At 39.3% G+C, this 18,495-nt stretch overlaps 1 protein-coding gene across 3 annotated transcripts in view; it reads left to right on the forward strand.

Moving 5' to 3' along the window:
- LOC145780767 (solute carrier family 4 member 11-like) overlaps positions 1-18,495 on the forward strand; it is a 41,042-nt gene that overhangs the window by 11,635 nt on the left and 10,912 nt on the right. Inside the window, exons 1-9 of one of the 3 annotated variants that reach the window (XM_082592396.1) lie at positions 8,257-8,389; positions 13,352-13,521; positions 14,532-14,581; positions 15,512-15,611; positions 16,574-16,696; positions 17,101-17,191; positions 17,568-17,691; positions 17,908-18,108; positions 18,389-18,473. In XM_082592396.1, coding sequence (XP_082448522.1) covers positions 8,310-8,389; positions 13,352-13,521; positions 14,532-14,581; positions 15,512-15,611; positions 16,574-16,696; positions 17,101-17,191; positions 17,568-17,691; positions 17,908-18,108; positions 18,389-18,473 — 1,024 coding nt within the window. In that variant the 5' untranslated portion in view covers positions 8,257-8,309. Of the gene's footprint in view, positions 1-8,256; positions 8,390-13,351; positions 13,522-14,531; positions 14,582-15,493; positions 15,612-16,573; positions 16,697-17,100; positions 17,192-17,567; positions 17,692-17,907; positions 18,109-18,388; positions 18,474-18,495 lie in introns of those variants that run through there. The other 2 variants (XM_082592395.1, XM_082592397.1) reach the window with 2 other exon arrangements.

Here is an 18,495-nt window from a genome sequence, read left to right on the forward strand (position 1 = left end):
TTGTACAACATTTATACAAACGACCAACCAATCCATCCTGGTACAAGAAGCTTTATATACGCTGACGATTTGTGTATAACAACACAACACAAACACTTCACTTCCACGGAGAGAGTACTTAGCGATGCTCTGGATGGGCTGACAACATACTACACGGACAACCACCTGCGTGCCAACCCCAATAAAACTCAAGTCTGCGCATTCCACTTTAGATCCGGGGATGCATCACGCCAACTAAACATTTCTTGGAATGGAACCAACTTGGCACACTGCATCAATCCAACATGCCTCGGTGTCAAACTAGATAGGTCCCTCACATACAAATCCCATATCGAAAAAGTAAGAGCTAAGGTGGCTTCTAGAAATAATATTTTATAGAAACTCGGAAACTCTGATTGGGGTGCCCTCCCTGACACAATACGGTAAACTGCTTTAGCCTTATGCTATTCGGTTGCAGAATATGCTTGCCCAGTGTGGGAAAGCTCAGCCCATGCCAAGAAAATTGACCCCATATTGAACCAAAGCTGCCGTCTGATTACAGGTTGTCACAAACCAACCAACATCACGTCGCTGCACATTCTGTCTGGAATTGCTCCCCCCAACATTAGAAGAAGCGTGACCAGCAGAAAGGAAAGATCTTGTCAGGACATAGATTTGAGACATCCACTGTATGGTCAAACTCCAGCACACAGGCGTCTGAAGTCAAGAAAAAGTTTCCTTGCTTCAGTTGTCCCATTAGGTCAAGACGATGTCGCCGCCAATGTGCGGGTTCAACTATGGCAGGAGAGACTGGCAGCCGGACCGACATTGGCCAATATGGAGCTCACACCCATGGAGAGCCTTCCTCCGGAAAACGTGAACCGTGGAAGTATTGGCGATGCCTCAACCGCTTAAGAACTGGTATTGGCAGGTGTAAAACCTTGATGAGACACTGGGGGTATTCAATGGAGAGCACAAGTTGCAAATGCAGACAGTAGCAAACGATGCAACATCTACTCGAATGCCCTGACCTAAAAGCAAGGTGCTCTGCACAAGATTTGGCCGAGTTCAACGATAGAGCAAGAGCCTGCGTGATGCTCTGGGCTACGGCCGTGTGACACACGATGAAGAAGATCAAAGAATAGGATAACGCTTTTCAGCGGTGTGTGGAAGTATCTGTCAGAGAAAAATGTTGGCATTGATGATGTTAAACTGTTCGATCTATAAGTATTGTTCGAATTAATTGAAACTGTCAAGAAAACAGGCTGAATTTGTGTATCTTATATTTGGTTTATTGCGATAATTTAACAGATGTGTATAGTTTCATGCCTAATATGGCCTCCAGCTTCTTTCAATATTGCACGAACACGGTTTGGCATGGATTCGGTTAGTTTTTTTGCAGTTCTCTACAATTTTTTGGATCCAAAACCACACCTGAATGATGGCCTCCATGAGCTTCCTTATGGTGGTGCAGTCCTTCTTGCGTGATCGTGCCTTGATTATGCTCCACAAATTATCGATAGGATTTAAATCCGGAGAATTGCTAGGTCAATCTAACACGGTAATCTTGTTTTTTTTTCAAAAAATTAGTGTTTTTCAGAAGAATGGCATGGCGCGAGGTCCTGCTAAAACATGCCCCCACCTTCTGGAAATGCCCTTCGCAGGTCTGGGATAACTTTTTTTGTGATCACATCGATATATCGTTCAGAAATCGTCATTCCTTTCACCGAAAACAGTGATTCAACCCCGCTGTGGCTAAAACTTCCCCAAAACACCCTTCCCAGTTTCCACTTAGCAGAAATATTCCTAGTTAGCATAAACATCCCAGTTTCAATTAATTCGAACAATACTGTACCAAAGCTAGTCTTAAACCTGATAGCTAGCTTGCATTAGTTTTTTTTTAAATGATGGCAGATTAGAAAATGGACAGAACAGTTCAAATATTGCAGAACTATAGATTTGTTTAATGAATTGTTAAAAATCCAGCATTGTTAAAAATCGAGCATGCAACAGACTATGGCTCAAAATGCAAAACGCATGTTTTCTGTGAAGAAAATCAAACGAACAGCAAAATGTTCATTGACTGAATCTGACAAATAAATATGTTATGTTTTTAATTTGTCACTTCTGCTACGTAGGCCTATAATCATCTAAGAAGATGTAAAAATTGTTTAAACGTAAAAATCCACTTGCATTTTACTTGCTTACTAAACATGTCCTCTTTTTGGGTGATGAAAATATGGTAGGCCTACACAAAGTGCCTTAAAGTTTAACCGCTTATAACTTCTTTTAGTTATGAACTAGAATCTTTTACCGTTGGAAAAACAATCGTAAGGCCTTTGAGCGTTAAATAATATTAACATGTTTGTAATACATATTATTAAAGTTTGTTAATAAACGTGTTTATGAACGCGGGTCAAATTTGAAAGCTGCCTGATTTTTATAATAAAGAAACAAACCTTTCGTTTTTCCCACTCTCGTGTCATTTGCCTTTTTCTAGACCTCTTTTTCGCTGTGATGGTCAGAAATAAAAACAAACCTCAACTGAACTGTGAATACGTATTGTCGCCTGATTAGTTACGCTTGGCCGGCCAACAAACAAACTATGTCAATTCGGTGATTACGACGACGTTTGACAGCAACAGATTTATTTTTGATTTGATTCTTTTTGATGCATGTTGTATTCCCATAATCATAACAAAATTGCTCGATTATTGATTTCACAACGCCTTATAGTACCCTAGATTCTTGCAAGTATATTCACTTGTATTTATCTCGTAGAGCGTCGATACAATATAATATAACACCTGTCATGCTACATACATAACGTGTTTTGTCAGCACCACGGTGTAATGAATTCTAGGTCATTGATTTTTGTTATGAGTTCATAGCGTCCCTACAATGAAGAATGAGAGGTACTTCAAGCGGTCCCATCATTGCTAAAAATCATTATACGTTTCACATATTTGTGTAATCGGTTGTAACAATCAAATTATGCCAATTTACTGTCATTCAACCTATTTAGACAAATATAGATGAGTTTATATCGGACAGAATACAAAGTATCCTGGCTCATTTTAATTTCTTTGCGCAAAACTTATAAACTTTACAGCTATTCTACGTCATTTTGATGTTTCATGGCACTTTGTTATTTATGAGATGAAGAATACTTTGAATAAGACACAAAGCATTCCTGATTATTGCGGCAAACTCTTGAATTATGTAAAATCGTACTGATGAATTCCTCTAAAGGTGCGATATAGATTATCTGCAACACGTTTGCAGTATTTAGCTCTGGGAGTACTATGAGCAACTGTCCAAATAAAACGACATTTACGTGATGTTAGTATGCTAAAGACCAACGTTGCGTACAGGAGTAATGTAGAAATGCACATAATACCATGGCGATATGACAAGTCAGGTTACATCATTAAGCTATATGAAAAAAATATGTTTTATGGGCCAATTAATTTGATATTGAAAAGGCCAGAAGTAAAGTAATAAACTTCGGAGCATAACCGTAGGATTTAGAGGAAATTCGGACTATGAATATCAAAGCTAACACATTAGCGAACATATTCAAACGTTTCGAAAACTGCTGTTTTCATCCTCAGTCAAAAGTAAGAATGAAGCTATGTTTTTACAATGGCAAAATCGAGCGAAAAATGCGATACAGTAGTTGAGTCACCTCGGCTATCAAAATCAGTCACTCAACAACGATTCAACATCTGCCAACGTTGAATCAATGCAAATGGCTGACTCTGCCAGCAAGGGATAGTATAGAGTCTGAATAATAATTGTAACGAATGTCTGCTTTTTCCTCCAATTATTGTATTATTAAATTTAACTTCTTAATTGCTCAAAACACGAACAGTTGAAGAGAAAAATCTTCTCACACCCTATGTTGAATTTATTTTTCTTGCAAAATGAAGTCATTTTGTTTCAGCAAGTGGCCCGTGTGTACCTTATACCACAGTTCAAAATTATGGTTTCGAATGTGTATTATGATGCAAGGCAAACGGAAAATTTATTAGCAACCAAAGATGAAAGTGATGCAAATTTTTCGGATAGTGATGTTGATTTGCCTTTATCTGATGGTGAAGGTGGTCCGCTAACATCTGACAAGAGTAACGAAGATGAGGTCGTGACCGTCAGACATAGACAGTCCCAACGTCGTAGGAGCCATGCCGTCAAATCATTAGATAGCGCCTTGGATGAGGAAAATTACCATACATTGCCTGACCAGGAAGAGGAGCGAATGTCGGTGGTTGTTGACTAAAGAAGTAGAGTGAAAGTTGTTTGGAGTACCAAGCAACCATCAATAAGAGGAAGACAAAACTCTGCTAATGTGGTGCACAGTTTACCAGGAGTAAAGCGCGATTATCAATATGCAACGACGTCGTATGATGCATGGCGTTTCTTATTTACAACAGAGATGATCTACATCATTGTTTCAAGCACCAGCACATGTATACGAGAGAGGCTATCGCGAATATCGGAGGCTCAACGAACATCTTGGCATGCTTCACATTTTCAGCAAACTGATGCCATGGAACTAGAAGCATTCATTGGATTGTGGTGTATTAGAGGACTACTCAAGCGAACATTTTACCGAATTAAGATTGCTTTTCCCATTTATATGGACATCCTATATTTAGTGCGACAATGTCGTTGAACCGATTCAAATTTCTGTCTGCAAATATTCGTTTTGATGATAAAAGCACTAGGGCCAATCGCTGGCAAAGTGACCGATTTACAGCAATCAGAGAACTTTTCCAATATTTTACTGGAAATTGTGAAAAGATTTTAATACCAGAAGACTTCCTTTCACTGGATGAGACTTTGTTTCCATCCCGCGTTGGTGTGTCCTTCAGGCAATAAGCTTCAGGCAAAAAATAAGCCTGCTAAATATGATTTGTTGCTAAGAAGCATAAATAGTGCGCGTATGTCATTCACCTATACCGCCATAGCTTATGCGGGTAAGCCAGTAGGTGTACCAGGACCACACTATCTGACTTCCACTATGGAATATGTGGAAACGTTGGTACACAATTTGGACAGAGTTTCTTCGCTTCAAGGACGAAACATATCCCTTGATCGCTTTTACACTTCACTTGATTAAGCAGAATGGCTTTGGAACAAAAACATAACTTTAGTTGGAAAATGGCAAAGCAATAGAAAAGGGGTTAGCGAGTTAAAACCTCTCACTGATTGGGAAGCCTTCAGTACCAAAATTTACTGGGAAGAGTCGAGAAACCACATTACCGTTACGTCGTACGCAGTCAAACCAAAATCTACCGGTAAACGCAATGTTCTGGTCTTATCAACTATGCAGCCAATCCTTGGAGTAACCAAAGATGACGGAAAGGAAAAACCTGCAATAATCAAGCTCTACGATTTTACCAAGGGTGGGACTGATGTCGTCGACCAGAAGATGGCATATTATAGCGTCAAGCCGAAATCAGCAAAATGGACTGTGTCTGCATTTTCTTACATTTTAGACGTTGCGCGGGTCAATGCGATGACCACTAGTTACTTGAACCGCGAGTTGTCCTTTTCGCAAGCCAAGGGAGACGAAAGTTTTGTGGAGGGGTGGCAGCTAGCCATGTCATTAGTCAAACCACACATGTCTAGACGATTGGATGATGTACCTATTCTACGTAGGTCACTCCGCCATACAATGTCAACATTTTTGGGACGAAACCATAGATTAACAGCAAACTCAAATTTGCTATTACCAGTGGTTTTCATAATGAAATAGCGGGCTATCATAAGATTTGTTCTTATCATGTTATCGTCGATTATGAGATTAGATATTTTAATCACAGTATTTGGTCATTTCTGCTATATCGCTGTGAATCCTGGACTGTATGCCCGAAGATAGTGAAGAAGATCAACAGTGCTGAAATTTGGTTCATTCATAGAATGATGAGAATTAACTGGATGGATAAAATCACTAACGAAGAAGTGTGGAGACGCTCTGGGTGCACCCCTGGCGTCCTCATCACAACTATCAAAAAAAGGCAAATGACATTTATCGGGCATGTCTACCGCAAACGCGGAATTGAACACTCGGCAATGATGGGGCGATTTCCTGGTCAGAGACACCAGGGGCGTCCACGTTTGAAAATCTTCAAAAATCTTTCAACGTGGACAAACCAAAATTTTGAAAATCTAATTAGAAGTATGGACAATCGATCGTTGTGGAGACTCACGGTAGCCGACGCCTTATTCAGGCATGGCCGATGATGATGATGATTTGGTCATCACCGTTTTATTCAAAAGCGGGGTATTTTTCTATCTATTAATTGATCGAAATATTACTTATAAAGCTGTGCGGTTCAATTTCATTACCATTATACTTGACGATGCTAATTTACTACACTTGCAATACGGTCTGTTTTGTACAATATTTCGCACAAGTCATATTTTTTTTGTGACTGGAATTTCTTGTCTTCGAAAAATTTTGATAAGTCAGTTTTTCTCAATGCAATGACGAGCTGCATGTCTTCATTTTCAATAAACAGTGCCTGGATGACATTATGTGTTTCCATTTTCACTGATAGGCATTGCTTTCACAGATCAAATGTTTGTACTGTTTCAACGTCTGACGATGGTGAACCGTTGTAAAGCGGCCGATATTTCCTGCGAAAGTTTTGCGTAACAAAAAAGCATTCATTCAAGAGGAATGCAATTTGAAACAAACGCATGACTTTCTTAGGTTGTATCGCAACACCGCTGAACGTTGTATCGACATAAGCAAAGTATCTATAAGCTGTTAGCACTCGCAATGACACGATAGGACATATCAAGCTGTGCTTATTTCTCTACGATGAGAATTAGGTCAGGGCAAGAGCGGCAAACCAGAGTTGACCTTTCGGTGCTTGATATTTGAGCAAACAAATTATATGGTAGATTATAAATATTAGTGCAATTTCTTTGTAATGTAAAAACGCCCAAAAATGCCTTATATTTATCAGGAAAAGTAAATTTTTGTTTAGTTTGGCATTACTCCATGTTATAATTCAAAAATATGCGTTCGAACGGTCAATTTTGAAGCTGTTTTCGGGAAATTAGAATAAAAACCTACTTTCTATCGTTTTTTCATCTCAAACACTTTATTTCAATAACTTTGTGGGGTAAATTTTAATTTCTACACGCACAATACACATGGCTATTATCTTGCAAAATATTTTAGCTCTGTGATTTTCATAGCTCCCGTTATTAGCGATTAATTAGCACGGGGCTAAAATAGCCCGTGTCGAATATCGAATATCGTGACGTCACACGCATGCCAAAGGGGGGTTGTAACCCCCAACCCCCCTCCCCCCCCTTGGCTACGCCACTGAGATGCTGTATCGGAAGATGGGGTAAGACACATCAAAAGACGCATCGCTTGGCTGTAAATCTACACTGTCTTCGCCGTTCGCAATGAAGCGTCCACGTTATAAGTTGCAAACTCTTTCACAGTTCAGAAGAGCTTTGCCAGCGCAGAATTGCATCTTTTGTTGTTACCCAACCAGAGATCTCTCACCAACCACAATTTACAAAGCTCACTCTAAACTATTACATACATACGTTCGACGTCTGTTGATGTTGTGTATGTCTTGTAAAAGCGGCGCGATCATTTCGGTTACAGCTGCACAAGCTACGCAAGGCGAGGCACGAAAAGGAGACGCTCATAATAATTTGACGTCTACTGGCGTTGAATCAATGCAAATAGGGTGATGTTTCTATAAAAGATTCAATTCTGCAAGTTGGGCACGTGCTATGCGCCGGCGCGTATCACCAGTGAATAAAGAAACAACAGGAGAAACTTTTGCTCCTAAAAAGAGCAAACTGCAAAAATGTTTCTGACAAGGTGTCATAAACCACGTTGTATTTCAAAAAGTATCTGAGATACAAATTTTTGAGTAGCATCTCCAATATGCGTATGAACTTTGTGACAAAGTCATGAAATTTCAGCTTTTTAGAATAGTTTTATTGTATGGTTTTCAGCGTTTAAAACTTCGTAAGGCATGAGATGCCCTAGCCCAGGCATGAAAGTGTTACTTTGACGACGATGAGATCAACACAACTCTGCTGCAAGTTCCCCTAGGAGACTACGTCACAAGCAATTAATTCCACATCACAACCGCACGTCATCACGGCCAGTGATTACACAGAATCAGTTCTAGAATCTTTATTATTGTTGGAGATATTGTCAACAGGCATTGCAGCAATGGAAGGAAGCACGTAACTTCACTAAACCAAGGTTTTATTCTTGTTTAGGGCAGTGTGCAGTTGGTTAAGGTTTAAATCCGTTGTACGCTTATGTTTGTTTCGTCACAATGACCTCACGATTTGATGACGTCATTTCCATAGCAGTCAGAGGCAATAAAAATGCTGAGAAGTTACTTAAAGAAAGCAGGTGAGCTGTCTAGTTTGTCACATTCCAGACTCTCTGTTCGTTGCGCAAATCATAGTTGACCGATATTTGCATCTGAAGTTGCCTCTGGCGCGAAGTAGCCATGCATCGATGTGCCGAACAGACGTTTGTTAACTGGCAACACCCGAACTTGACTTAAAAGTAAAAGTGCACCAACATGAAACCAAGCTATTTGAAGAGCAAACTCATCGAAGCAATGTGTTAACAGGGTAATCCCCAATTATATCGGGAGGAAAACTTGAGATCGAGGCCAAATCAACTCTCTGAGCAACGAACTGAACGTTTGCTGGTTTCCTTTTCTGTTGCATATCCTCCGATTATGTTTTTGTTTACGCGTTGTAGCTGCCATGCTCACCTCAAATGCGCTGTTTCCTTGTTGAGTTCTTCAAGATCTGTCATGCGCGTCATTTGACGTCATACACTTTGTCATTGCTGGTGATGTTTAGCGAGCTTTAATTGTTTTTGTTAATTATCCCTTTGTGCATATTTAGATTTCTTGAGGAACTGGTGGGATTCAAAATTCTTCGATAAATTTCTTTGTATTTTAACGATTAAATTATAATCATGCACAGCTTTCGAAGTTTCATGGTTCATTTGCTTCTTATACAACAAGATACCCCATCAAGGCACCTTGCCAAGCTTTATTGATCTGTTCACTGCTGCAGTTAATGTCCCACTTCATGATATCCTGCACCTCCCCACTTTTGTATAATGTGCTCCCCTGAACAGAGGAGTCGTTTCACGAGATTGTGGACGTCACATTGCTAGAGGACCCGCGTAAAACTGCGTTCGGTTTTAATGATTGAACTTGGATTACTCGATTTGTTTGATGTTTTTGACTCGCACAAGTGCCTTGTTGCCATGGTAACGTCTTATTGTTGACGCTCTAAGACACTTCAAGACCGAAGTGGAGCACTGGAGCAGATGTTGTCAGTGGCACCGGCAGAGGGGGGGCAGGTGGGGCAGCTGCCCCCCAATGTTTTGGGAATCATTTTTTTAATTTTTATATCATTACTAGGGCCATTTTTATATGACCTTAAAAAATCAAGAATATGACTTTATTTTTTGGAAAATATGACTTTATATGACTTTATGTGAAAATCGTTTATTTTTACATACGAACAACGTCACTCACGGAACTAAAGAGTAAAACATACGCAACATAACAGTAATACACATCCATTTTTATTTTAAACCACTGTTGTAGTACAGTTTCATGTAGTGTGGAATGTTAGAGTCTTTGAAGTTACGATTTGGACGTAAAACTGACTTTAGTAAGGAAAATGAGTGCTCCACAGATGCTGATGTGGGTTGACACTTCTGCAGTTTTGCATAAAGCGCTGGTGAATTGTCTTGTCTTTGTAGCTCCATAAATAATTTGTTTCACATCGTTTTTGTCCAATCGCTTCTTAATATAATTTTTGAGCTCAAGCGGATCTTTTCCGAAATCAAGGGCATTTAGATCAGCATGGGCCTCTTTGATGGTGTACGTACAACTTTCCATTTTGAGTATTAAGTTGACCTCAATGTGTGACCTCATAAAACATAGGTCTGTGACTGTAAGTGTCATGTAGGCTAATCCTACTACAGTTTGCCTTTGTTCAATCAGAAATTGCCTTACTTTCTTAGTGCTTAATTGCTTCACCGCTTAAGTTGGTATTTTTTATTTAAAGTATACAACGGTATGACTTTATAACTCAAAAATATGACTATATAACTTAAAAAGCTGATTTATGACCTAACCAGGAAAATATGACTTTATATGACTTCATAACTTTCTTAATATACCTCATAGGGATGCGGTTTTTGCGTTAAAATTGATTTCACTACTTACTGATGCATAGAAAAAAATATGACTTTAATGACTTTAAATGGCCCTAATCATTACATATTGTTATTTTTTTTAAATATTTGAATCCCAACCTGAAGTCAACTCAAGTTGCAAGGGGGGGGGGGGGGGGGAGGGAGGGGGGTAAAAGCTTTCTCTTTTATTTTAAACTTGCTCTTCTTGCTGCTCTTATTATTACGATTTTGTGATTCTATTCACGCACTTCTCCTGCTGCCTGTCACGTAACAGTTGTTACCGGCTGTTCAGCAGATTGGGCTCTTGCTTGGTACTTGAGTGATGGCAGTGCATACAGCAGTGGGTCATTCAATGTTTCAAGGATACAATGTAGATTTAACTCAACGAAGTCTACTAAAATAATACAAGTAAGTAACCAGTAGTTTGATGACTATCTCTGGCTAGAGTATTCAGAAGCTAAGGATGCCACATTTTGCTTTCCCTGTCGAGTTTTCAACAGCTAGGCATGTTATAGTCCTGTTAATATTAGTTAAAGTTTCTTCTATTAAACTGCAATTATGCTCCACCGGTGTTAATAGATTTTTTATTCTTAACGTTTCTTCTTCCTATCCACGAAGACTTCATGTGCAATATATTGACGATAAAGTTTAAAACACAAAATGAGCGAACAATTATACGTATTAAGATGCAAAAAATGCAGTATGACGAAATAATGCAACTAAAATCAACATGTTCCTACGTTTATTAGACGTTAAAATACGTTTCACTTGTAGTAAAATTCTTTTCTCATTCTTTTATTTCTGAGGATATTGCGTTGCTTATTGCCTTTAAATTGGAAAACTTGCATCCGCGCGAGCAAGATTGTGCATTTTTTGCATCGATTCAACGCCCTACAACGTTGCATCGATGTAAAATCAGCAGATTTAGCTGGCTGGGGTTGACGTTTTAATTGACTATTTTTATTTTCCGTGAAGCTTGTTTTTACGTCTAATAAACGTAGAAACATGTTGACTTTAACTGTATTGTTCCGTCATACTGCATTTTTGGTATCTTAATAAGAAATATAAAAATTGTTCTCTAATGTTGTGTTTTAAACTTATCATTTGAAATAGTGCATTTCTCTGATGAAATCTTCGTGGATAGGAAGAAGAAATATTAAGAATAATAAATCATTTAACAGCGGCTGAGTATTTATTGCAGTTGAACTACGCTCGGTGGCCGTCACAGTAGGCTATATTTATTCCATTAACTTTTATTAGCCTCAATCCTCACAATGTCATAGGCTACGCAGTGCGCATGTGACCGCCTCTGCGTTTGATATATCTACTATGTTTTGACATTTGTATTTTCCAAGCACGGAAAAACGTTTTCACAGCGTTTCAGTACAGTATTTGATAATTTCTCTGTCAACTAACAGACTAGACAAAATCATGAGGCATATTTAACTAACAGACTGTTGGATGATCAGAAAGTGCATTTTGTAAAAAATGGTTTTTCAATCTGGAAAAAAGCGACGCAGAATTTCGCTAGCCATGGCAGTTGCAAGTCCCATACGGAATCAAACTGTGATTTATTTTGAATTTTATTTTTTTCAACAAATCAGACATGTCAAAAATGTGGGACTTTTGGTAGGCTATATTGCAGTAGACAATAGCAGTAGAAAACAAGAGAAATTAAATAATATATCACTGTCTTGCATGTCTTGCACCAGTGGCGTAGCTAAGGGAGGGGGATTGGGGGTTTTAACCTTTCAAATTGAATTTACTAATGTTAATACATTGTTTGCAAAAAAAGCTTTAGCCTATGATGTAATTTCACGTCAAACTGTGCAAGGATGCAAGCCATCTGTAACTGCTGAGATCGCTTGTTCGATCTAGATTAACGTCTAAACAGCTCTTCGTTATTGCAAAACTTGAATATATCAGAAATAAAGTAACTTCATTGTCTCAAAGCTTTTTGTTTGACACTCATCAAGATGTATGACGTCTATGACGTTACATTTTCTAAACTTTGGGTTGACTTCAGAGCATAAAAGTTAGTGACTTACCGGAGATCGCTTTTTGGATCAACCAAGGAGAAAATTGATAAATAATAAAACTGTAATAATCTCGCAAAAAAAGCAATCAACCTACGTTTCTAAAACAAAGTTTGCCTAGTTTTAAACGAAACTGCATTAAAAGAGCGAGTTTTGTCAATACCAAACATTCAAATATCTCAGCTTGGAATTAGCAACAAGAAAACATGGAGACTGAGCTTTATTTCCGAAAAATGCCAAAGAAAACATGATCTTATCCTTTTGCTATGCCACCGGACAGCACCATTTTACAGAAATATTTATACCCACAATTTTGTTGAAAATGCTCTCAGAATGCCCCAAACTGAAAGTGATTTTTCAAAATTTTCTGGGGGAGGCCCCCCACCACTAAGTGTCGCCTTCGGCGAACACGCCATCGGCCGTCAACACCCTCTTTTTCAAAATTCCTGACTACGCTACTGTCTTGCACTGTCAATATTTTGCCCCCCCATTGTTGAAGGTCTGGCGGCGCCACTGGACGTTGTCCCCACACCACCAGTGGCGCTCCTCAAATTTTTGGGTTAGAGTTATGTCACACAAAGTACTACAGGGTCGCACACGTACAAACAACTTTCAACAAGCTTTTTTATTTTGTTCTTAAAATCGCGATTATAAAATGTGTGATGTTTATTTTCGCTACAGGAAAGACCCTAACAATAGATGAATGGTTTGTTTGCACGAAGCATTTGTTCATGGTCGAATCCATCCAACCCTGGCAACTGTGAACAATGCTGCAGTGCCTGGCCCGTGTCATTTCATCCGCTTGTGGTTGTCATGAGTTCGAAACCCATGGGGCATGCCAAAAATTAAAAAGATGGCAATTATGTTTTTTCTTGCTAGTAGGAAGGTGGAATATTATTGTGGCCACTCATGTGGTTGCGGAATCTTTATCCTCAAACTGAGAAGGTTTCTTTGAATGGAGAACTGTCCTGAAATGCGTTGATCAAGCGCACACCCGTAGAGTCGAACCAGCGCCGCTTGATCTTCTTGAAAATCCAAAACCAGACACTTTTGGTCTCATTGCAACTTCCAATGACATACCGAAAATATTTTCCTGTGTTTTCAGTTTCCGCAGTCCTGCTTGCAGCGTCAATTATGATGACGTGTTGACCGCCGAAGAGCTCGCGGAAACCTCGGACACACTGGGGGAGCCCAAGGCCCCCTCAGCCAACTATCTCAACACTAGGAGGCAGTCGGGATTGATGAGAAGGCGCATGTCTCGAGATGATGGCCAAGGTAAGAAGTTGGCATTCGGAAAGTTTTTGATTGTTCATAAGCTTTGTGTGTTGAATGTTTCATGCTGTTGAAAACCAGCAAAGGACGTTTCATGCGGCAAAATCTTCTTTGTTATTTGTTCAACATTGAAGTAAAAACATTTAAAATCTACAATTTCAAAATTAACACAAACTTTTTCCTGATTATTTTACAAACAATAGTGGTTGTTTGGCCAACAAAGGGTTTCGCGCGCACTCACACTCCCGCGTTGGTTGAGGTACAAATTCTTTGTATATGTTGTTGGATGTTACTTTGTTGTTGTATTTTGTTTCACTTATCGTGGCATCGGACTCTTGTTCTTGGACATTATTCTTTCCATCTTTGTTGCGTCACAATGGGATTGTTGCCACACAAGGACCTCATAGTGACGTATGGTGTGACCTTGGGCAGAGCACAACACGACAATTGCTTCTGTTTCGATTTCGACTGAACTCGGATTACACTTAACTGCTTTGATGGTTTTCATCTATATTCAGAGACGTTTCGCACAAACAGGCGCAGTATTCTATTTTTGTGACAAGCTTTCAAAGTTCGCTACAGCGAGTTGCGAGCTTGCAGATAGTCAGTAAATTGTTGTTTTTTTTACATTGACACTACGACTGTAGACGTCGCAACAATGTAAAAAGGAATTGATTTCTTGACTGGCAATGCACCATCACAATAACACCCACACGCTTTTGCATATTGTCAAAACATTGAGATTGTCATTCCTGTTCACCTGGTTTGTAAAATTGTAAATTGTTGCTGAGGTGTGACTTTCAACCTACCGATCACACTGGGAGGTTGTGGGCTGTGGTAGATTACACTTGGCCTTGTTTCGTGACGAGTTAAATTATGCAATTATGATGTTGGACCGAATCTTGCATCGATTCATTGGTGGTGAGAATCTTTGTTTTCGAACTAAGAAAAAGAGTTGTTGCTACATATTTTAAATTTATAAAATGACCATTAACATTCGCTTCGCTTTGCAGAAGAAGAAGACGAATTCTTCCACCGAGAGCTGATCTTGAAGATTAGAAAGGTAAGAAACAATTCCAAAAAAAAAAAACAAAAAAAAAAAAATATTTTATACTGATGAAGCCACACTTGTGTGGCGAAAGCTCTGTATTTAAATAAACCGATTCTTCTGATTTGGTGTGATATTGTTTACTTTATATAAGAAACAATTGTTTGGATAATTAATTAGAAAAATAAAATTATTGCAAAAGAATAAACTGTCTAGTCCTGTTGCTCAACACAACAAACAGTCACGAATGTTACGAATGTACAGTGTAGAATTTTATTAGTTATCTTTTACTTCATTTCATAAAAGTTGTAGACTCTTTTGGTTTTCATGCTATTTAATTTTACATGTTACGTTTCTTCTTTAGTAATTACGTACTAATAGATCATATAATTTGTTTCATTGTTTCCATGGTGGCGCAACATGCATTGTTACGTCATAATATCTAAACTTTTAACCTTTGAAGAATTTTTTATTATTATTTTGCTCTTGACAATATCAAACTGAAGATGCTTTAAAAGCGAAATCGATATTTGATTAAAAAAATGAGGCTGGTACACTGTTTGTTGTGTTGAGCAACAGGACTAGACTAAAGATAAGAGACAGTCAACCGCTTCAAGTGGACAGTTTGCTGGGTGGTTCACTAAAAGCAGAAAAGTTTTATTAGTTAAAAGAATAAACTGCTCTGCTTTATGTTTTAGAAGGAAACTGAATTCCTTCTTTCATATTAAAGAAATAAACGTCTTCGATGTTCTCATCTGATCTGAATGATAAACGAGTTCTCTCTGTTTCAAACTGTAAAAACACCACCGTTTACTTGATGACGTCATGTGTAGAATTACTTGATGTTGTTGATATGAGACATTGTGCAGTTGATTCCTGGCATGATGTCATGCATTGTGACGTCACCAGCAGTGATACGTCACAACGATGCATTGCCTTTCACAGACACTCCCCGTCAAAGACTTCAAGGACGAGATCAGAGCCAGTCGGGACTTGGAAAAGTTTCTTGTGTCCCCTGCCGTTCTGCTTGACTGCTCACACACAAGTGCGATGTGACATCATAGTTAACAGTTTTGGAATGTGACATAAAAATAGTCAAATTTTATTGTTGTCAGTTTTATCTAAATAAGTTTTTTAGGTAAAACAAGTTGATTTTTGTGTTGGCGAAGTAGCAAAGCCCCTTCCACAAGTTTCCAGTTAGAGCTTTACAACTTTGCAACTCATTTCAACTTTCGAGTAAATTGTTTCCTCTCTAAGTAACTGCTGATCCTGCAATTAGCTTGAAAGCCTCCGATCAGCTGATCAGCTGACTGCACTTTCATTGGTCAATCGGGAAGCTTATAGAATAAAGAGATTGTGACGTCACCATCTTGATTAAAATGGTTTTAATTATTTGGCAATAAACGTTTCATAATGGAGTCGGGGTCTGTTGATGAATTGCACGCAGCAAAGCAGTGAAGCCGTCACAATGCTTGATTATGACGTTCACACTTTTTTATTTACGTTTCACCATTAAGATGAAATTGTTTTCTTGGTGCAGATGGGAGGGGAATGTCACAAGACAATTACAAACCAAAATAATCTTTGAAAAACGAAACCAAATAGATGATCTACAGATTCTACATAAAGTTGAAACTAATTGCTGGCGATCAACAGGTGTTGGTTCGTTTCGGCGGAAAGCAGCCATGTTATTGACCAAACCTTTAAAACGCTATTTGTAACCCCCAACACTGGGCTATATTAAGTGACATTTAGTGCTGGAATTTTTTTCTAATATTTTTTTCTAAACTTTTCCTAAAATCAACTCATTGCTTGAACCCCGTAATTAAACTTTGTAACGGACCCTTTGTGGTCCGTGGCCCTCAGCTTGGGAACCACTGCTCTAGGAGGTAAGTGCGCTCCTATTGAACGTGGATGTGCCGTTTGGTCTCAATAAGAAATCTTTAGGAGCCAATAAGCCTCATCTGGTGCAACATCCTCCTACTCACATGATGTTCATTCCTTTAGGTCTCAATCTCATCTTCGAAGATCTCATCTTGAAACTTCAAAAAGATCTGGAACCTGATGAAAAGATCACTCCAGCATCCATGAAGACCTTCTTCACCTTCCAGCAACAGCATGAGGACACAAGTGCGCGCGCTCAACTTATTTAACATAATAAACCTTTAGTTGGGGGGTGGCAGTCGAGGTGCGACCCGTGGTGATCTGCCCAAGAACACGATGAGACGGGGAATCGAACAACAGACCACTGGATTTATAAATCAATTTTTAATTTTTTGCCACACTCGCCAATACCTATTTGAGCTTGGTAGTTATCTTTTTTCGGGGTTACCATACTTTCATATTGTTGAGAAACACTCTGACGTTTGAGACCAACCAGCAACGTCATCTCATCTACGTCACTTTCTGCTAGCGATAAGTTTATCAAACCAAATAACCGAAATCTACTATCTTGGATTATGTTGTGTCTGTGGATTACCTTACTGGATGGGACTCCAGACTCCAATGTTAACAATTGCGGTGCTTGGTTCCAGTTGCATCTGTGGACCACTTGAAGGAGACGATCCAAGGAGTCCGCTACAAGCCGGAAGGGGCCAACTATGAGGGGACGTGGATCACCGCTTTGTAAGTCCAACGATCACCGCTTTGTAAGCCCAACCGCTTTGTAAGTCCAACCGCTTTGTAAGCCCAACCGCTTTGTAAGTCCAACCGCTTTGTCAGTCCAACTCAACTTCAATCGTTCGCACAGTTCCAATATGTTCACTTTTCTGTTGCTTGTTTGCGCATTTTATTGTTTCTAACAAGAAAAAACAAGTTTAGCATGCTCATAACGTCATCGCATACGTCATAACCCAGACAACAATCAGTCGTTTATAAAATTGATGTAACGTCTGCAGACGTTGATAAATGTAAACAAAGACTGATTTGTTGCCTGGAAATGAAATTTTCTCGAGGTTTGATGTCATAATTGCCGCGTATTTACATAACGTCACTGTGACAGGTGCTCCCTGCCCACCTTGAAGCGGAGTCACGTGGGAATAGCCCGGTTGCGTAACCCCCTTAATCTTGGCTACAAGTGCGAAGAAGTCATGTTTATCATCGCTGTGGTCGCCCCCAGAAAAGAGGTAGGTCTATGGGTTAGGGGAGTTTCCATCAAAAGCAGGGTCCTTAGTTGCAGTGTCATCGCTTGTTTGTTTATTAAAATGACATCACTGGAGATTGACAACGCGATCATCCCGATAAAACGACGGTAGATATTGATGGCCTTGAGACAATGGAAGCTTCGCTCATTGTGTGTCACCCAAAAGATAACAACTTGATTGATAAACTTCGTTTTCCAGAAATTCACAAAGAACGCGATGGAGATTGGGAGGACTTTCTCATCAATGATGCTCAACTCTTCCTTCAGACACAACCTCACCATCGCAAGAACGGAGGAAGCTTTCAAAGATGTCCTCATCCTTCAGAGCTCCAAGTACAAGAAGCTCGCCATGGATGCAGCCGAGGAAGAAGGAGATGCAAACCTGGACGATGAATTCGTTGTAAGTTGGCTGAGAATCAAACTCATGATCTCTGAATAAGTTCCATTCAACTCACCACGATGCGTTGTTGTCTGTTGCGTGTGATTCAACGTTGGGAGGTTCTCAGTTCGACACCCATCGAAAGCTGTGTATCGACAACACACTTAAGCACATGATTAGAGGACGAAGATTGGCTTCTGTGTTTTCCCTCTCCCTTAATCTAAATCTTCAACCACTTGGCGTATGTTTGTAAGTTTGAAAAATCTTTGCTTTGCTTGATTCACTCAATATGTTGTCCCAGGATTATTCCTTCTGGCAAATCGGTATGGGAGTGTACGACGACATCAAGCGGCGACTTCCGCATTATTGGTCGGATTACAGAGACGGTATGGCATCATAATTGCATGG

The sequence above is a fragment of the Aplidium turbinatum genome, chromosome 12 (genome assembly GCF_918807975.1).
Source record: "Aplidium turbinatum chromosome 12, kaAplTurb1.1, whole genome shotgun sequence".
Lineage (NCBI taxonomy): Eukaryota > Metazoa > Chordata > Ascidiacea > Aplousobranchia > Polyclinidae > Aplidium > Aplidium turbinatum.